Genomic DNA, 21,858 nt, shown 5'->3' with positions numbered 1-21,858 from the left:
GCCTCGATCTCACAGTCACCGTATTTCTTCGAATGAACGCAGCGGAGTTTTACGTTCATTTTTAATGAACCGTTTATTTGAGGGCGGCGTTTATTCGAAGAAATACGGTAATTCAGACAAAGAAATGACCTCAGGAGTGCATTTACTGTCCATCTGCATATTCATTTATGGGAAGAGACAAGGCGGGGTCAGTGGCTCGTTCACGTGCGGTCAATCTCACGTTGATTGTGATTTATAAAGGAAAGGTTCGCAGGACCTGGCGTACGACCGGTTTTATACAAGTAAATATTTCTGTGCGTAGGTACTTTTCGAGTTTTGACCGTACGCCATCTTCTGGTATGAAAGCTGCGCCATCCTTTATACATGAGGCCCCAGGTCATGCACTCGGCCAAAAACATGTGTCCAATCCACTCTCTTTTACATTTACATTTATTCATTTAGCAGACGCTTTTATCCAAAGCGACTTCCAAGAGAGAGCTTTACAAAGTGCATAGATCACTGATAATAACAACAAGATAGCCCCACAGCATTGCGGGTAGTCAAAAACAAGAAGTACATATTGTGAACAACCAAAAAATAGTGCTAAAGGGAAGAAACCATAAGAGCATGTAGTTAAATAAGTTAAAATTACACAACATTAATCTCTAAGTGCAGGTGTACCTGTAGGAAAGCAATACAAATAGGATTAACTAAAATAGAATACAACAGTTTAAATCAGCTACCACTTCTTTTCATATCTTTTACAGATATTCACAATTGTTAATATTCTTGATGACTTTTTTTTATGGGAGAATGTGCTGCTCTGTTTCCTTAACCATAGTAAAGATAAAGAGAAACAATTTTACCTTATAAATCTAATTGGGCTGATGGCCAAATTTCATATTCATACATGTAAGTTCACAAACAAAAAAACACTCTTTTGTGTTTTCTATAGGGAATTTGAGCAGCACATTAACACCATTTTACACTCTTCTAATAAGAAAACTGTCAAAACTGTAGATTTATGTGCATCCTTTAATGTGTTTGTATGATTCTTTGTTTCCTGTACCCCCTAGCATATGTGATAAACAATGTTTTGTATACAACTTGTTTCTATACTGATTTTCTGTATACTGACTGTTTGTATACTGATCTTTCTACAAAAAAAAAAAAAGAAAAGCTTTGAGACCATTGAAATCGATTAGAAAAAACACAAGGCTAGTACCAGAGAATGTCTAATATGGGCTCTGCTAGTTCCATCAAAACGTGGGACATCTAATTGGAAAGGTGTTTACAACGTCAATATTTAATTTGGGATGATCTTGGGGGGACTACGGGTCCTACTACAGGTGGGACTGGCAAATAAGCCCATAGCTAGCCCATAGCTAGCATGATGTCGTCTAGATCTAGATAGAGATACGTTTGCCCCGGTAGTCTACTGATCTGAACTACAACGACATGATTGTCCGGGACAAGTGGATTTGTAGGGCAAGTGGAAGAAAATGTACTTGCCCCACTGGACAAAGTTAAACTCAAACTAAATAAAATGGCATGCAACTTGCACTGGCCAGCTTGCAAATACTGACGATAGCCTACCGAAGTTGAGTTAGCCAATGTCGTTAGTGATGCTAGCTAACGTTAGTTTGCTAGCTGTAGATATAGGGTGATATAGGTATAATGATAACAATTCTAAATAATAAATTGTTTATGGTCACATATTAACATAAGAAAATTAAGACACTTTTCAGTATATACTCCTCATATATTCAACAAAGGTGGCAAGGTGCTCACATTGTTGCCAGCTTGGAAATGGTATCATACCAAAGGCTCACAATCATCGTATTTGGAGGATAATTATCGTGCATCTGGCAACACTGAAAAGGCGGTTGACCAATGACAGTTCTCTCAACGGTCAGAGCTCGCGCATGAAGGTGGAACGTAAGGGAGATACCCTTCCAAAACTTGTAAGGCTAATAATTAGTTTGAGAAAGACCCAGAGAAACACAAATATCCAACAAGGCAAAATCCCGGACGATTTTGGAATCCCTGTCGGACGCATTTTTTAGGTCTCAAAAAGAGGAAATGTCTGGTCACCCTAGTATATAACATTATTTATCTGGGTCTTGCAGCTGTTTGATTGACTGAAATTATTATCAAATGTTATGTTATACTATTAGCCATTTGCCTACTTTAGCAAGTCACAATATTTCCAAGCCCTGATAATGTAACTGATAAGACGCAGTAAATAATTCCTTTTTCAAGTAATAAGCCCCCGTTCAAGTCAAATTAGCTGCACGGTTTGTAGAGATATTGGGACGAAGCTGCAATACAGTACATGACAGAAAGTGTTTCATTCTGCAGACATTTTGTAAATGTTAAATGTAACAAATACCGTTTTTTATAACACCTCAATAGTTATCATTTGTATAATATTACAGCTCATCTTCGTTGGTCAAAGGCACAGTTTACCCGGACGTGACATTTGTGCATGGAAAAATAAAATGTAAATGTAGGCTAGTGTAGTGCCTCATAAAGTCAGGCCTTGAATGATCACTAGATATAAAGAAAACGTTGACTTTATACGTTGACAGTATAAATAAATTTTATATGTGCACTGCTGTTCGTAGACAAGCTCCATCAGGGGCGGTTTTAGGCACGGGCAGAACGGGCAGCCGCCCGGGGCGGCATTTTCTCATGACACGTATGCACGAGCATAAATAAAAAACAATATCTGAGCGGTTTTCTCTTATTTATCATTTCACTTTGTGTGGAATTGGCATATTGGCGCCCCCTTCAGGCAGCTGCAGGCACCCCTGCTTGCTGAGACGGTGCCGTGCAGCATTTTCCGTTTTAATTGCGCTAATATGCTAATGCCATTTAATTTTTTCTTAAACACAATTTTTGAGACACCATTTGGAGATGTCTTGAATAACATAAGTATTTGGAGTGCTTTATGTACCCATTAATCGACAGTGGTGGATAACCTGCCATATGGCCTTTAAATCTGGTCAAGATTTGCTTCCATAGAACAAAGGCTTATTACTCTTATCTCCCAAATAAACGTACTGGTACATTTATTTTTTTACTGAAAATTCCACCAGGTACGTTCTTATTTTGGACGGTACGTTTATTTTGGGGGGGGAAATCGAGACATAATTTTAGAAAATTCCATGCATTTTTTTCGGAAGGGAAGATTAATTTGAACTCTTTGATGTGAAAATGTTAGCTACCTTAGCTAGCTAGCCACTGGCAAGTAACATTAGCTAACGACGTTAGCTACCAACTGGTTGTCAGTGCAAGCTAGTAAATGTCAGCCAGAGCCTCATTATGGCTTTGATGTTAGCTCTAGCTACTGTACACTCACATAACGTGTTTGTTTTGTTTTGATATGTGTAATGCTATGGTCTATAGCAGATATCCCAACCTGCAAAGACTCATTTCCGGGAGGTGGCTCCCCACCCCCCCGGCCCCCCCCCCCGGGACGCAATCCGCACGCATGATGTACCCCCTCAACCAGCACATACCACCCCCCACCCCCCCCCAGCCCTGGCCATTGCACAGTCTCGTGCTCGCTCTGTAAGTTTAAAACTTACAGCTAAAAGTGTGTGATGTTCTATGGAAAAGTGGTAGCTCATTGAACAAAAACATATAATTCCCGTGGTTTGATAAACTGGGTATAATCCTGAGTAAATCCAACGAGCAATCCAAAAAACGTGGTCTTGCAACACCATATCATAACAATTGCAATCGCAATACATTGTTGTTCGTGACAAATAAGTGATTTTCCCTCACACATTTTCTGTCCAATAGATTAACAACCTGTATGACCGCATGTCATTGTTTTTTTTCAAAAGTTGGTTCGCTTAAAACAGGACCGAGTGAACACCAACTGGACCTAATGAAAAATGCAACAAAGTAGCAACTCATCCACTGATTCGGACCAAGCAAACGGACTATTAGGTGTGAAAGCATCCCAAGATGGCCCTGGACCTACCTAGTCCTAACATGTTACATTTCATTTAAATTAAATAACACAACACTCAAGTTCACGGATTTATATTTATTACAATACGGATTTGGCTAAATGATAATGACTGTTGGAAGAAACACGAGCGATGCCTGGTGCTTCTCTGGCAATGTGTGATTTGTCTGTAACAAGAAGCGGTGGCTTTGTTCCCTCTATGGCTCTGGTTCAGAAGAGCGGCAAAACTTCGAACCAGTTTGTGACGTTTGAAGCATTGAACGTCATCTATCACGTGGTTTCGTCATTTGACACAAGCATCGATGCGTCAGTGCCATACGTCCCATCCCTACTAAGTATACTAAAACTTAAAATGTTAAGTATACTTGAAGACTGATTAATCATTAGTGTACTTCAAGTTAGTGAATGATTAGTTAATTTGAGGTGTGCTATTTTGGAACAACACATTTTGTACTAAGTATATTTTAGTTGTAATTAAATTGCACTAAAGCACAATTTAAAGTGTATTAAGTGTACTTTTATGTGCTAAAGTGGAACAACTTTAAGTATACTTAGTACACTTTAAGTATACGGGTATGTCCAGATTTTTTACCAAGGACTTGGACTTGTGTTATGCTTTTACAGCATACAAAAATCAAATTCTTCATCTCTTTCTCTCCTCACCAGATGCCCTCCTCACCAACCGTGTCTACCGTGATTTGAATCCCCTCTTCCTTCTCTTCCTCTTACTCCACCTCTGTCATGTCCCAGCTTCTTCAAGTGGAGATCCCCAACTTTGGCACCACGGTGCTGGGCTCTCTCAACGAACAGCGTCTCCTGGGCCATTACTGTGATGTTTCCATCCTAGTTAAAGGTCAGCTATAGAAACATTGACACTTTTGTTATTGTTGTTGTTAACCTTATCCTTAACGTTTTTCGTCAATCCTGGTCAACTTCTGTCTTTCACTGCCAAGTATGACTCTTGATGTTTCTGGTCAAAGTTCAAACCACCAGGAAGACTGACTGGTTGACCCAGCACTGTTGTGAAAATGTGATTGGGATTTGAGATATGTTCTGCATTGTTGTAAATCTATAGGGTGACAACTATTTCTCTATTTTCTTGTATACACTACAGGGTGTTTTTTGGAGAATGTGGTGCTAAAATCGAGTACCATGAAAAATAAAAATAGAGTGATTTTGCTCATCTTGAAATGGAGAAGAATGCTTGAGCTGCACAGAAAAAATGTTTGCCAAATAGTTGCCTCATCTCCGTTATTGGTCCGTTTTTTGTTTGATGTTTGTCTATTGTTATATTGAAAACAAACACCCCATATTCACCCTATATCCAACTGTCATCACTCGCCACACGCTCCCACATCGCAAATGGCCCACATTTGTCTATAGCTGGCGCTACAGCCAACGCCAAAGTCAACAGGATTTTCCCACTGCTTCATAAGTCCAAAATATATGACAACTGTTTTACATGTCTTATTTCTCATGGTGAACAACCCATATGGTCTGCCATGATGGATTTTCTTGTACAGTAAACATTTTGGAAAACCTACAAAGGTCTTCTTCTCTTGAACCGTAGGTCCAATTGACTTGACATTTGGTAGACATGTGTGGAATTGATGTCTTTCAATTTGTTGCTTAACAAAAGTTAATACAGTACAAAATGATTGAAAGGTGCCCATTTATGTAAATGTCCACATTGTCTCAATATCTATATGTCCCAAAAATCTAATGCCATTTTGACTGATGATTTTTCAAAACTAACAGACTTCGAGATGACATTACTGTGAAGTACCTTGCAAAATGTCACCTTGATATGTCAAAAGATGACTGATGTTTGAACTTGGGTCAAATCTGACTCAAGCTAACAATGCTAGCTATAGGAGAAACTTTAATTTTTATACAGAAACTGAACAGCGAACTAAGCAGTAGTTTGAATAGGTCACTTGGCAAAGAAGTTGGGTTTGAAAGTGAAGCGTCAGAGGTTCTAATCCAGCCACAATGTTAGGATTCCTTAATCATGAGGGTTAAACCCCAACCCTCTACTGTGATTTTACTTGGGCTAAACCTGACGCTAACAATACAAGCCGTTGGGAGAAACTCTGTCCTTTTCAAGCAGAAACAGAACTTCAAACTAACCAACAGCAGCTGTAAGAAAGTTGGTGAAAATGCTGACTGAGAGTTAGATGATTGAATCCAGCCATATCCATAATTTTTTATTTAGATTCTGCCAGAAAGATGGGCATAATTGTTTAGGATTACAAAAATCCTTAGTTTTACCCCAACCCTGTACTGATATTTGTTATAATAATTTGCCATTTTGAGGAGAAAACCGTAGTCTTGCTGGCAGTTATATTTTACTTTTGAAGTCTGAGATGATGATTTCTTATCAATTTCCTCTCCTCCTTCTCTCCAGGCCAGGCTTTCAATGCTCACAGGGCAGTTTTGGCTGCCAGCAGTCTGTATTTCCGTGATCTCTTCAGCAGCTCCTTGAAGACCCAGTTTGAGCTGCCTTCCTCTGTCACCCCCGCTTGCTTTGAGCAGATCCTTTCTTTCTGCTACACCGGCAAGCTGACCATGGCTGCTAGTGAACAACTTGTGGTCATGTACACAGCCGGCTACCTACAGATACAGCATATTGTGGAGAAGGGGATGGACCTGATGTTTAAAGCAAATTCTCCTCACTGTGATTCCCAGACAGCTGGTTCCTTAGAGGAAACAGGCTCAGAACCGCAAAGTCCCAGTAATAACGGTAACAATAATCCAGCTGCTGCCGTTTTGGGACCACAGGGCTGGTCGCCTTTGCTAGGTGCCAGGAAGATCAAGCAAGAAGGACCAGACGCAAGTCCTTTAGGACTGTCCATCATGTCCCATCAGAAAAGGGGGAGTTCCTCATCTAGTGAGCTGGCAGGAAGGTTGGCGAGAGCAAGTTCACTGTTTTACACGGCAGCAGGTGGGACCGCCATCTTCCCAGGAATGCCGTCATATCCACTTGGAGGAGGGGCCGGGGCTGAGAGGTCCAGCCCAGGGGCATCCAGCCTGCCCATGACGGACAGCCCAACGTCATATCATAATGAGGATGAGGAGTTTGAGGAGGAGCAGTTTGATGGAATCACAGAAGATGCCTATGGTCATCTGTATGGGCGATCAGCAAACCCCTATGGTAGTAAGTATTATTGTTTATGCAAGGATTCATGTTTAAGGACAGCCTTATATTATTTTAGCACTGTTGCCCAGTTTCACAGACATGGATTAAGCATAGTCCAAAGGCTTAATCCATGTCTGGGAAACTGGGCGAATGTCTGGAAAGTAGGGCTGTCAAGCGACAAAAATATTTAATCACGATTAATCGCATTATTTCATATGATTGATAGCGATTAATCGCAAATATATGCAATTTATTACATATCAAAATTTTATATCAAATTTTACCCTAATAATTTTGGGAGGGTGAAATAACATTAAAAAGGTGTGCTTAAAAACTGAAATAACTGGAGGATAACAAGAGGAAATTGTGAGTAGGGCTGGGGGCGATATGTGTAAAAAATTATCGATATAGATATTTACATTCGATAACAATAATTAAGACGATAGACCACAGATCTGTAGTAGTAGCAAAAAAAAAAATAATCCCCACACTCGGCATAAAGTTCACGAAAGTCTTGAAATTTGAGTGAGAATGTCGCCCGGTACAGACTGCATAGTCGAGCGGCAACCATGTCTTCACGTGATGTCTCAAAGTTAATAATTTTACAGTTTTACAGTAAATTCTACATCTAAAAAGTAGAGCAGGGCAGCTTTCAAGAGATGTGAGAATTCTGCTTTTAGCCAGCTGGTCCGATTATTTTTCGGATTTGTTTAAACTGGCAATCAGAGTGAGACTGAGTCCCCGTTACACTGTTTTGACATTAGCCTCAGTCAGACTCGCTCACTGGCAGTGTGCACAATGTTGTATTTTACTCCATTTTACACCAGAAACGTCAGGGAAGACTAATGTAGCCTAATGTAGATACGAGCCTGATGAAGATAGCCAGCATCTCGGATTTCTTTAACCGAGCCTGTTCATTCGTCATTTGCCTGAGAAAGCGACCTCCGTTAGCCAGGCTAGTTTTGCCCGATCACTTGGTCAGGCTATTTAAGGGTATCCGGGGTCAAGTGACTTTTGTGCGTAGACAAGTGAAACGTAAATGTATTTGTCCAAAGGCCAAAAGCCTCAAAAAGTTAATATCAAGCCCTGCAATCCAGTGGCCAGAGATATATGATGACCTGATCAACAATCCAAGTGTAATAGACCGGGGAGAAGTTCGTCTTTTGCAACCGCCATGCGCAGTTGAGCCTGCTTGACAGTTGTGTGACGTCGGGCGATAATTGGTCTATTGGTCCAGAAGACGTCCTCAAAAGTTAATAAATCAGTTTATTGACCTCCCGAATGTTCGCAGAGGTAAATTAACGTTTTTAACCAACCAGAGAGTTGTTCTGTTCACAAAATAAAGTATTTTATTGAAACTCCACAGTTGTTGATATGTTGCCTTGGAGATGTAGCGACGTCACCAGTGCAAGTGCAGCTGATTGCTCAACATGGCGTCTGCTCCAGATTCGACGTGTTGGATTGGGATCTTCCCATCTATTGTTGTAGTATATAAGAAACCAAATGTTTACTCTTCGACAGGTCAGCAAACGGTCGCCTCGATTTACAAAGGCGTTTGCAGACCTGTCGATGAATAAACATTTGCTGTTACTTATATACATATATATATAGTTTTATAATTGGACCAATACGCCGTCCAGAGACGTTCTAAGAAGTCCGCAAAACCGTTTGCGGACCTCTCCAGGGGGGTATTCCAGAAAGCAGGTTATGCAACATAACCGGGTAAGTTAACCCACCAACTGATTCACAATGTTGCAGCAACCTACTGGCAATGTTGCTACAACGCTGGGTGTCAGCTGGGGACTTAACTTACCCGGGTATGTCACATAACCTGCTTTCTGGAATACCCCCCAGATTTACGGACCTAGCAAGCGGTTGCCTTGGAGATGTTGACAACATAGCGTCTGCTCCAGATTCGTTGTTTTTGATTTGGGACTTTACTACGTGTTGTTGTATTACATAAAAAAAACAAATATGGACTTTTAGACAGATCTGCAAACAGCAAATGTTTACTCCTCGACAGGTCTGCAAACGCTTTGTAAACCGAGATTTGTTATAACGTTTTTTAACCGAGACCGTAGGTCGAGGTTTACAAACAAATCGTTTTAACAAATCGAGGCGACAAAGCGTTTGCTGACCTGTCGAAGAGTAAACATTTGGTTTCTTATATACTACAACAATAAGTGGGAAGATCCCAATCAAACACGTAGAATCTGGAGCAGACGCCATGTTGTCAGAGCAATCAGCTGCACTTGCACTGGTGACGTCACTACATCTCCAAGGCAACATATCAACAACTGAACAGAACAACTCTCTGGTTGGTTAAAAACGTTTATTTACCTCTGCGAACATTCGGGAGGTCAATAAACGTATATATTAACTTTTGAGAACGTCTTCTGGACCAATAGGAACAGTGTATTAGTCCAATTATTACACTAGTATATAAGAAACACCTTTGTAAGCAGACTTTTTTTTTTTTACGTTTGTTAACCGAGACCAACAAGGTCCCAGGTCGAGGTCAACAAGAAGTCCACATTTGCAGTTTGTCGTATTACCAGACTTGATAGCCACCTGTTTGTTTACTAGCTACACCAATTTGCACCGAACATTGCTCTGCTCTTTGTCGGATTTCAAAAAGCCTTCCAAATAACTGAAGAAGACAAACCCTTTTATCAATAATTTCTTCATTGGAAGTTGCTCCCTCGCCATGGCTATCGCTGCCACTATTTTCGGCAGTAAGACTAATTTTCCGCGGTTAACATAAGTTACTCCACTCAAGGTGCTCAGTATATTTTAATGAGCATAGGCTACTTCTCCGCAACTTCCTGCTTCATCACAGAAATTAAATGGACTTCTGTTCCTAATTATTCTCTATCGACATTAACGATATTATTGAAAAATAATTAATGTTACGATATCTTTATTGAGGGAAGTCATTACTTCGAAAATTATTTTTTGCAATTTATTGCCTAGCCCTAATTGTGAGGAAGTTTTATTCACTCACACATAGGCTGTAGGCCTACAATATTGAACATACAACATATTGTTACATATTTAGGAAATGTAATCTCAAATGTCATACATGTAGTTACATACTACATGTATTAAATTTGAGATTACATTTCCTACATATGTAAATATGTAAGTGACTCAGAGTTCAGATGGAACTCAACTTAAATTGTGAGGGAGTTTTATTCACTCACAAACTATACTGATTTATAATAACCATCCACAAAATCAGACTTGTTCTAGAATATAAAATACATTTAAGACACGTAGTCTCATTCTACGACATCCTGCTCCATAATATTAAAATCTCACTCAACAAAGCATGACTGTCAGAAGCCCTTACAAAAATCAATCAATAAACCTCTCAATAGAACATGCTTCAGATACTTAAGCAACCTCATATTTGCCTTAATTTTGAACAATACTGTTTCTATTTTGTTGACCCAAGCCAGCTGCTCAGACACAAGTCTGTTTACATTTCCAGACAATAGGGCAGCTTGCTTTTGTAGGTGGTGAATTGTAAGGCCGGAGACGCCTCGTGTTTGTCCCCGGCTTGGGTAGTACAATTCAATTCTGATTAGATATTCAGGGAGATAGTTGACTCGTTAATATCTGACTCCAATTTTAGAAATGTGCACAAGTGCGTTACCTGTAACCTTGAGCGCTAAACAGTTAATGACATGAAACTCTGACGTAGGTAAAAATCTAGTAGGATATGTAATCGATCACTCAGAGGCTCCGGTAAATTCCTTCGGAGCGTGGAGATCCACTTAAGTGACTCAGAGGCCTTAAGTTAAAACCTACTCCAAAAGTCTATGTTTACAATAAGTTAGCCGCATCGACCAGACTAGATCTACCTTTTCACCGCCGTAGCTTGATAGATACGTTTCAAGGAGAACAAGTAACTTCAAAATGCACAATAATAGTTTATTATCTAAATAGTAAGATAATCAATACAATGATAATGAAATATCATCAAATCCAAAACATACCTTCAGAGCAATGATTAACAAAGGTATTCACAATGAAGACTAGGCGCCTAACGCACAGGAGCTGTATCGTAAACAGAACTCAAAGTGATTGGTAAAACTTCTTCCTACAGCTATACGCCCAAACCTGACTATAATGGGGACACATATGACTGAAACGTTGTCTAACGCATACAAATTCAAATTGGATCATTAATCAAGACTGCAGTAGACCAAGAGGTGCCCTTGTAAGACAAGAAAATATGTTAAACACATATTGGTCTGCTGCAAGCAGAAACTCTGTAAACTCTGTAAATGTACATGTTACAGTATTAAAATGATTACTAGAATGTAATAATAATAAGAAACAAAATCATATCAAACATGACATTAAAATCTGTTTAGAACTATATTTACAAGAACACAACTTTTAATGATAATTTCAGAGTCATCCTCGGTCCACCTTCCTCTTCAACTGTTGAGACCACCTTTCCAGAGGTGTGTCATTAAGGTGTGATTGTCATTTTAGCAATACAAATCAACGACTGTCCCAGACGAGTGTCTGGGTGACCAGTGACAAAGGGGCTGCCAAAACAGCCCTACACCTTCTCCGAGTGTTGTCTGCCGTATATTACCAGAGCGAACGCTGCTAACACTGCTGCTGCTAACACTGCTGCTGCTAACAGTGGGGCTTGCTTGCGTGTGATATTTTAGGCTGGAAGTACACCGTTGATAACTAAAGTCAGCCTGACAATCAGTACACACAGCCTTGGTTTTGTAAACCGAGCCGTCTGGCAACTTTTTGAACCGGAACTTTCCTTTCTAAAGACCCTCTCTCCATCATTCAGCTACCGTCGGCAGTCGAAGTCATGTGACAACAGGTGATTCCCAGGGTCAAAAAGAAAACTGCCCAGTGTCCAGACAGGGACTGTCACGTCGTGAGGTGGGGTAGGACCCAAGTGCAAGAGAATCGGCAGGCGTTGTGGAACAAAAAGGGTTTAATACTAGTGATGTTACGCTCGATACCGTGCTCACGAGGCGGTATCGACCTTCCGAAACAATTTGTACCGACACAAACGTGTCGAGCGTGGCTTCAAATGGGCAAAAACCACGTGATCACCTGTCGAAGTGTTGAAGTGTGACGTCACACGACTCACACGTGTCGTGCTACATTCTAATAGGATCAGAGACGAGCGGCATTTATTCAATCGCTTAAAAGACATCAGAAATCACTAACATTTGTGGGTTATATAGAGAGGAGACATATTTACGGACGCTAGAGACTACATTCATTGAGAGAGCCAGAGATACAGATAGATTGCTAGAGCTAGACACAGATAGATTGACAGAGACACATAGATAGATTGACAGATAGATATAGATAGATTGACAGAGACACATAGATAGATTGACAGATAGATTCAGATAGATTGACAGAGACACATAGATAGATTAACAGATAGATACAGATAGATTGACAGAGACACATAGATAGATTGACAGCGATAGATACAGATAGATAGATTGAGAGATACAGAGATTGAGATAGATACAGATAGATTGAGATAGATAGATTGAGATAGATACAGATAGATTGAGATAGATAGATTGAGATAGATACAGATAGATTGAGATAGATTGAGATAGATACAGATAGATTGAGATAGATACATATAGATTGAGATAGATAGGGATAGACAGTGAGAGAGAGGGGGTGAGAGAGAGTGAGAGAGGGTGAGATAGTGAGGGAGAGAGAATGGAAGCAGCACCACAAAAACGAGCAAGATCGTATGTGTGGGAGCATTTTGACTTGCTTAGATCTGGGAAAGTTAAGTGTTTGATCTGTATCCAAGAGTTGGCGTACAGCAATAATACGTCTTCCATGTTGCGGCATTTAAGATCAAAGCATCCAGACACTTCACCCAACCCAGTTGGTGCTGGTACTAGTGCATCTGCTTCTGCAGGTGCTCCTACTAGGCAAGGTATGTTAACCCATTTGCTGTTCAAGACAGGCAAACACATATCCACTCTAATAATATTGAAGAGGTTGCTAAATTGTCAAAGTGCTTAACCAAACAATAACAATGGTTTATACTATTTTATTTTAAAGGTCGGCAAGCAGAACTGGACGAGGCTCTTGTTGCAATGGTTGTCAAGGACTCCCAGCCATTTTCTGTGGTGGATGATGAGGGATTTAAAGGATTCGTAAATAAACTTGATCCTACGTACATCCTGCCCACCAGACAGGCACTGCCACCTGGTGGCCTCCAAGTATGAGGTCACTAAAGCAAAGGCTATGGCTGGGATGTCAGAGGTCCAGTCAGTGAGTCTGACATCAGACATGTGGACTTCCATGAACATGGATGCCTTCCTTGCCATCACATGCCATTTCATTGATGCTGATTTCAAACTCTCCACCGTGCTCTTCGGGGTGACCAAGTTCCCGCAAACGCACACAGCCGAGCACATAAAGGAGGCCAAGAATGTTCTTCTTGAAGAATGGGGCCTGAAGGACAAAGTTCATTGCCTCATTACTGACAATGCTTCCAACATGATTTTATGTGCAAAGCTACTGAAAATGCGCCATGTGCCTTGTTTTGCCCACACCCTCAACCTGGTGGTGAAGAAGGCACTGGAGGTCACCCCTGAGATACAGGACATCCGCACCCGAACCAGGAGGATTGTGGCGTTCTTCAAGTCCAGCACCAATGCCAAAGAGAGACTCTCAGTGACTCAAGGCCAGCTGGGGATTCCCACTCTCAAGTTGGTCCAGGAGGTGGAAACGAGATGGAACAGCACTTTCCAAAAGCTCGAAAGAATGTATGAGCAGCGCCTGGCAGTGGGAGCAGCCCTGGGCAGTCTAACTATGGACATCCCTGCCTTAAGTACCACGGAACTACAGACTGTATCCGAGTGCCTGGAAATCCTTGGGCCTTTTAATCACGCCAATGTAGAGCTCTCTGAAGAGAAGAGAGTGTCATCTTCAAAGGTCATCCCAATCCTCAGAATGCTGCAGCACAAGGTTGCTTCAAAGTGTTCCAATATGGGCAACACAACTGCCTTACTGTTGGGACAAAATCTTCTTCATCAAATGAAGGCCAAGTGCAGTGTGGAAAATGTTAGTGTCCTGGCCATGGCTACGGTGCTGGACCCAGGGTTCAAGACCTTAGCATTTGGAAATCAGACCAATGCACAGGAAGCAGTAAAAAGGATCACAGCTGAATGCTTGAAGTACATTCAACGTTCCTCTGCAACCACTCAGGTAATACGTTTCCCTTTGTATCATATTGTCATTGTCTGATCCTTTATTGTATTACTTAAAGGCATGTCCTGAAGAAATCTCCCCCCTGGGGACCACACCATTAATCTTATCTTTGTTTTGGCAGTCAGTCCCACCAGAGGAGAGGCCAGGGACATCAATGGCTGGACAGGACACGGACAACCTTTGGGAGCTACTGGACAGTCGCATTGGTTGGTTACAAAACATTGTTGAGGATCATTTGAAAAGGTGACAATTTGACAGCGCTTTGCATGAACTAAATGCAACATTTCCTTTTCGTGGTTCCCGGCAGGTGCAACACGTAATGTCCAGAGTGCTGTGGCAGACGCTACAGTGGAGGTCCAGCGGTACCTCAGTGACCCCTACCTCCCCAGAGGGGAGGGTCCATTGGCATACTGGGCCACGAGACGAACAGTATATCCCAATTTGTTCCAACTGTGTATGATATATTTACACATGCCAGCCACATCAGTACCTTGTGAGAGAGTGTTTTCCAAGGCTGGTGAGATAAAAAAAGAAGACGTTTGAGTTCCAGCACTGTGTAAAAAATACTTTTCTTGAATAAAAATCTTTGAACCATCCCCAATTGACCAGTTCTGTAATCAACACCTTGCATTGTTTACACAAGCACATAGGCTACATCTAGTTTTTCCAGCCTTCAAATGTGTCCATCCCTTTCCCAGTTGCAAAAGCATGTTCCAAAACGTAAGCCACTACTGTATCAAATAATTATCAAATAATAATTTATTAATTTAGAATATACTTCCTCTAAAACGACATCACCAGGATTCAAACCCGCAAGTCTTATCTGGCAGGCAGAGCTCTTACCGCAAGGCTATACCGACAGTAACTGCATGTGTGAATATTGCTATAAGAACCAAAACAGAAATGTTATTAATCTAAAATAGCAAAGACGTTACGTTGTTTATATTACGACAAAATATTTGATAACATATATTTGACACTTACACATTTGTCACATAACCTTTATTTATAAAGTTGTCAAAGACGATTGTGAGACTGACATCTCGAGGACTTGACGTCACTTGATTCCTTCCATTGCTCGATACAGTCGCCATACCATAATTTGACCAGCAGATGTTTTCCTATGGAGAAAATGTATCGAACGCTTTGAAAAAGCGATACTTTTTCGAGACAATTGTGTCAAATAGCTTGTTGCTTCGGAAAGCTTTGTTTCCCCCATCACTAAATATACAGAAACAAGACACAGGTGGACACAATGAAACTAACGGGAACTGAACGAGACACAGGTGAAGACAATGAGACGGAAACACTAGGGCAGGGCAAAAACTGAAACCAGGGGGGCACGGCTGTGGCCATGACAGGGACGCTGTTACTGACACGTAATGATCGTTAAATGGCGCTTCTTGCACGGAGGCAAGGTCTGAAAATGAACTTGCCTCCGTCAATCTGTCAGTTATTTCCGCGTTGATATACAGTTCTATTTCATTAGAAAGTTTGTTGTCTAGCCCTTCAATCATTCAGCAAAAATGAACTATTATAAAGGATGTCATACACGCTGCGGGTTTGACTGCAGTAGGTCTATAAATGCGTTATGGAGGATTATAGGGACCAAAACTGGATAAATAAATAATTAAATGGCTAAATACTTGAATAAATAAATAATTATATAATACAATTAATAATGATATCATACAATTAATAAAATGAGACACTACATATAGAAATGTTACATGTACTTGTGTGTAGGCTATACATATAGATTTACGTTTTAATTTGTTCACATTTATTTATTTATACTTTCATTTATCCATGGTGTAATTTGCTAGCCTGGTCCTAACCAGACTCTCGTACATTTCATCTGTACAGAGAGTCTGGCCTCGCTCCATTGACAAGAGTTGACTTCCTTGTAGGCGGGTGCTCTGTTGAAGTTTAAAACTATTGGATCTGCCCAGAGCCACTCTGATCTGCCACAACCAATTGCTAGCGTTCGCCATAGCCAATTCCTTCACCAATACTGTAACACAGCTAGCTGCCGTAGCTGGAAAATCAACTTGTTCCCGAACCCCGTGGGGAGGAGGGCCAGAACATCATGGCCGCCAACAAAACTCAGTAAAACTTGTTCTTGCTCCGGCTTTAGCTTATGGACATTCGGCAGCGTTGCTACAACGGACCGAATGGCTTCGCTCGCATCTATCTCTGCCGCCATTACGGAACTACAACAAAAACTAGCGCCACTCCCTCTGTTCGCTGATTGGCCAGCAGAAAATTAACAGGAGACATGTGACTTAGGTACCTCATGGCCAGACCTAGAACAGAAGCAAAATCAAAATTGAGCGGAAGTACGTAGGAGGGCAGAACCAGGCTAGTCAAATGCTGCAGAAAAATAAATCTGTCGTCACCCGTCACCAAGTCAGGGGGCGGGTTAAAGCCTCTGATTGGTGGTTCAACCTGAATCGACTGCTTTTGACTTATTCAAGATGGCAGCACCTTTTGCGAATTCAATGAATGAAATATTGCATGCTACAGTGGTCGTAATGTTGGCTGTAGCTGAAGAGATGGAGGCAACTGCCAATTCACTAAATTTTTTTACATCATATTGAGAGCTTCGCTGAAAATATGCAATAAAATCGGACCTGACTGACCCAGACATCAATGAAAACGTGTTCACATTCCTGGGCGAGATGGTAGGGGTGGGCAAATTGATCTAAAGAAGGCTATCAATAGTATCGATACCAACGTTGGTATCAGTATTGATTGATACTGGCGCGATGAAATCGATACTTACGTTTCAATTTATCTTTTCTACATTCAGTACACAACTCCCTTTACATCATAGTGGTTGTGTAAACATCGCTCCTATAACTTCGCTCAAGCTCACTTTGCCCCTCCCCTGCTCTGCTGTGAGTTGTTGCTGGTGTGCATGTGCAGTAACTTGACCCAGCAGCAACACTATAATAACAGTATTTTTGGCAAAACTCTTTGTCCTGTGTTTTCTTATGATCATAATCATGAATAATTAATTAAAGGAAAATCATGAAATCATTCAATGATCATGAAAATTCAAATTTTCATATTGATGATTTACATTTAGCTCTTATCCAGAGCGACTTACAGTAAGTACCGGGACAATCCCACCGGGGCAAGTGCCTTGCCCAAGGACGCAACACAATTTGGCCTGGCGGGGAATCGATCCAGCAACCTTCTGATTACTAGCCCAACTCCCTCACCGCTCAGCCATATGACTCATGATGGATTCACTTCATAAATTATGAACCATTGCTTCCCCCTACACAAAAGTTGATAAACTGCTTTTATAAGTAAAAAGTATCAGTATTGGTATTGGCAATACTGGCCCTGTATTTACTTGGTATCGGATCGATACCACATTTTTGCAGTATCGCACATCCCTATTGAGGCTGCATAGTGATATGATAGAAGATCCCTCTGGATCGAAGAGAGCTTGATCGACTGGTTGAACCTGTCTGGTGTGTATAACTTTTCATTCACCAATCACAGGCTTTAACCCGCCCCCTGACTTTGGAGGGGGGCACTGTAGTGCTGTAGTGCACTACAGTGTGCACTACAGCACACTGTAGTGCAAAATTGAAAACAAAATTATAGAAATGGAACACACCATATAAATGACAATGACTCTGGAGATTGAGCCAATTCTCCTTTTGTAAAATGTCTCAGTATAGGCAGGCCTACTTTTTTCATAGTCAAACATAAAACAGCGAACATATCAAAAAATGTTTTGGCCTGCTCAACCCATTGCAGCACACAAAGTGATGTTCCCACCACGCTGGCCGGGGACCTCAACAATGGCGCGCTGGCCAATGACATTTCTGCCCCTGGCGCCTCCAGGGGCCTGTTCCATAAAGGCCGCTCAAATAAGTTGGACTTAAAGTCCCAAAACAGACTTGAATTAGCTTCACAAGTCAAGCGGGGCTAAACCCTTACGGAAAGAAAATATATTTACCAATATATGATTTGAAATACATTTTAATATATTGTAATATATTATTTTCCATTACATTGACCAATATATAATGTATGGAAATACATGGGATAATATATTGATGATAAATATATTGCTAATATATTATAAACTATAATATATATTCATGTAATATATTGCAATATATTGCAGAATACAGCAATGATTGCCGTTTTCCATATATTGCAATATATGGAACATTAATATATAATATATGTGGTTATATATCCCAAAATATATGCAATTTATATCCCGCTTTATATGGGAACATGTATGGGTAATATATCTAAAGATGTAGTATCACATGTATGCTTGATATATGGTAGAATTTATTTTAAATATATGTAAAATTATATGGAAAGATATATCGTACAATGCATGTGTGTATATAAATGAGAACATGCCCATACAATGTACAGACATATATGGTGATATTTACATTTAGTCCTTTAGCAGACGATCTTATCCAGAGTGACTTACAGGTAAGTTACAGTAAAAACAGGGACATACCCCGAGGCAAGTAGGGTGAATTGCCTTGCCCAAGGAAACAGCTTCATGCGGTTCCGGGAATCGAACCGGCAACCTTCTGATTAATAGCCTGATTCCCTAACCGCTCAGCCATCTAGAAGGTATTCTAAGAAGGTTGTCAACGGCAGTATTGCGAATGGAATCCCGATTCAAACAGTACCACCTGCTAACTGAAAATGTGCCCCCAAAAACGTAAATACCGTAAGATTGACATTTATTTAGGGGGAAATGGCTAATTCAAAAGAAGTTTGCTGGAAGCGATCATTGTTATAATGTAGGGAGTAACATTTTGGCCAGGCAACCAAAACGAATTCCCCTATGGTTTAAAGGAAGATGGGAAACTGAACAGTGTATTAGCATGAACCAAATAATGCCAATACCAATAGAATTCTAGGTATTTAACAATATGGGTTAAAGCAGAGCAAGAATGGTCAAAGTACGGTTAAATGAAATATGCATTTAATAACATTGCAAATGAATGAAATCAATTACAAGGCAAACATGTTACAAAATGAAGGCTTTAAATCTTACCCACTCTACCTGATCATTGTAAATCAGAGAGAAAGCAAGACGTGAGCAAGGAGTAGGACAGTAGGACAAGGGAGAACTGAGGAGAAGGTCTCAGGAGATGAAGAATCCAAAGTACAATGCATTACAATTTCCTTTATACACAAGAACAACCAATCAGACCACATCTTGAATGGGGTGTGAGAGCCATCAAGTTGAGACCGTCCAGAAACTCCAGACTTTAGCATATGAGAGGTGGGGGCAGGTTTGACACCCAGCCTTAAGGCCGAAATATGCTTCTGCGTCTCCGTTTACGGATGGGCGGGCGCACGGATACGGACGGATAGACTGCGTTTATGGTTCTCCGTAGGCTGTGGGTGCTTAAAACAATTCACCGCCAGAAGAGTAGGTGGCGCAACGGTTTTTTGTTTAGATGTCATTGAGTGTTTATTTACCTAGGTTACCGAAAAGTCGGAACAAATTTACAAATTAGCCGTTCCATCAATAAAATACGCACATTTTCAGCAACTACACTGCCCATTTCTCATCACGTTTTAATTCAGATTCTGATTTACATGTACCGTTTAGCTGAAATATGAATTGTAAAAACTTTACAAGCAATGGCGGTCAAAGGATTCTGTTCGTCCTGCTATCACGGCAACCCCGCCCCTACCCTTGATGCAAGCGGTACTTAATACTGACCAATCACAGCCAATGGGGGCTCCGTAGCTCTCCGTAGCTCGCCGTAGCTACAATGGAGTGGTACAAAATTAAGGAGGTGCACGTCAAGCTCTGCGAGGGCTGACGGAGAGCTTGTAGAGGGCGTCCCACGGAGACGAGGGCGTTCCCATGTGTCCGTTTTTCGAAAAACGCAGAAGCATATATCGGCCTTTAAGGTGCCAGTATGGTACTCAGACTCCGTTACGGATGGGCGGGCCGCCGGATAGGACGGATTAATTAGCATTTCTGTTGCCTTTATGGTTCTCCGAAGGCTGGGGGTGCTGAAAACAATTCACCGCCAGAACAGTAGGTGGAGAAGCGTTTTTTTGTCGAAAACAAGTTGCTTTGTTGCGTCTTTGTAAGTTAGAAATCGTCGTTGTTTATCTCCCACCTCTCATCACACGTGTGACCCTCTTACCAGCTGTCACTAGTCAGACGATGAGTGCAGCAGGGGCAGTCACATAATATTATATTAAAGACTGTGTCTAATGCAATATAACCACCTGAAAGAGCAAACTTATCTCTATCATGGTAGGTATTATTTGTGGGGAAAATAGTAGCACTCTATAACAAAATGATATGCTTATCTTATATACCCCGCCACGTCATTTTCTGTGGCCCGCGGAAGCTTAATGGGTTATTGAAATAAGTCTACGTTGCTTTACAGCGTGCATTGACCATAAACGACATCTCTCACCATGCATTTCGATTGTGTTACGGCAAAGTGACGACATCCCGCCTCTAGAAAGCAGTGTATGCACATCAGTGTTAAACGCAAAGTTTAACTGGGTGAAGGCGAGCATGGATTGAATGACAGCACTCCAATGCAGCCGGTTCTGCGAACGTACCCCATGTGCATTTTAAGCCAAGGTCCTCGGGCATTCAACCCAAGTTGGTATTGCTGATGATGAAGACATCACCTTCATTAGGAAAACGGCAATGTTTATTTTACATAAAGCTCAAAAAGCTATTCTGCGTTCAAATGAAGGGCAAAAAAAGTGTTGCTCTTGCGCTATGCGTGCTTGCATTTTGTCACCAAACACTGAGAAATATTTGCAAATTTATCCTCCAAGAAAAACAGCAGATTGTCCAAGAATTAAAAGGCAGACTTTAATTGCAGCATAATAGGCCCTATGTTCACAAAAGCTACAACAAAAACACCATGTTTTTACATCGTTACTGACGTTACATCGTAGTTACAACTGGCCCTTTGACGGCAACCATAATGCTGATGTGGCCCTCGGTGAAAATTAGTTTGACACCCCTGCGATATAGACAAGGCTCTGGTTTTGGGAATTCATTTCTCCAACACCAAGTGTATAATCCAATGTCAAAAATGATAAACAAAAAGACTGATATAATTGGAAACAAAAAGATCCATACAAACTATGTACTGTCAAAACTACAATGTACTACTCTAGGTCACTAAACTGTGGCAGTCAGTGCAGACAACAAACTCACGTTTCTGAATTCGCTAGAGTAGAGCATAAACTAGCTCACTTTCTCTCCAAGAATTTCTCATCACAGACGTCTTTCAAAAAGAGGACCTTAGAGAAAACGCCTTTCTGTCGAAGTCGGAAATGATGTCGTTTGGAAATGATGTCGTAGCGGACCAATCACGGGCCAAGGGGTATCCGTCGCGTACAGCACGGCATGACGGATCGACAGGAATTTCAACGGTGCACGGGAGAGGTCTCCGTCAGCCCCGCAGACGACGGAGAGGGCGTTTCAGGGCGTTCCAACTATGCGTAGGCCCTTCCCATG

At 41.1% G+C, this 21,858-nt stretch overlaps 2 protein-coding genes across 5 annotated transcripts in view; both read left to right on the top strand.

Moving 5' to 3' along the window:
• Positions 1-21,858, top strand: part of LOC124466276 (nucleus accumbens-associated protein 2) — a 148,193-nt gene that overhangs the window by 109,928 nt on the left and 16,407 nt on the right. For 3 of the 4 annotated variants that reach the window (XM_047018059.1, XM_047018060.1, XM_047018061.1), the window contains 2 exons: positions 4,628-4,814; positions 6,369-7,118. In XM_047018059.1, coding sequence (XP_046874015.1) covers positions 4,703-4,814; positions 6,369-7,118 — 862 coding nt within the window. In that variant the 5' untranslated portion in view covers positions 4,628-4,702. The remainder of the gene's footprint in view (positions 1-4,627; positions 4,815-6,368; positions 7,119-21,858) is intronic. The other variant, XM_047018062.1, reaches the window with a different exon arrangement.
• LOC124466277 (zinc finger BED domain-containing protein 4-like) lies at positions 13,364-15,560 on the top strand. Its single transcript, XM_047018063.1, has 3 exons — positions 13,364-14,339; positions 14,464-14,548; positions 14,650-15,560. The coding sequence occupies exons 1-3, from the start codon at positions 13,374-13,376 to the stop codon at positions 14,883-14,885; spliced, it is 1,287 nt and encodes a 428-aa protein (XP_046874019.1). The 5' UTR covers positions 13,364-13,373; the 3' UTR covers positions 14,886-15,560.

This window comes from Hypomesus transpacificus, unplaced genomic scaffold (genome assembly GCF_021917145.1).
Source record: "Hypomesus transpacificus isolate Combined female unplaced genomic scaffold, fHypTra1 scaffold_89, whole genome shotgun sequence".
NCBI lineage: Eukaryota > Metazoa > Chordata > Actinopteri > Osmeriformes > Osmeridae > Hypomesus > Hypomesus transpacificus.
Note: the sequence above shows the minus strand (reverse complement) of the source record. Positions and strands in the feature narration are given on the sequence as shown.

What these genes read in the sequence shown, in the direction of transcription:
- LOC124466277 (XM_047018063.1), top strand. Translation starts at nt 13,374, where the DNA reads ATGGCTGGGATGTCAGAGGTCCAGTCAGTGAGTCTGACATCAGACATG. An exon ending in GTTCCTCTGCAACCACTCAG is followed by an intron (nt 14,340 to 14,463) that starts GTAATACGTTTC and finishes TTGTTTTGGCAG; the next exon opens with TCAGTCCCACCAGAGGAGAG. An exon ending in GCTACTGGACAGTCGCATTG is followed by an intron (nt 14,549 to 14,649) that starts GTTGGTTACAAA and finishes GGTTCCCGGCAG; the next exon opens with GTGCAACACGTAATGTCCAG.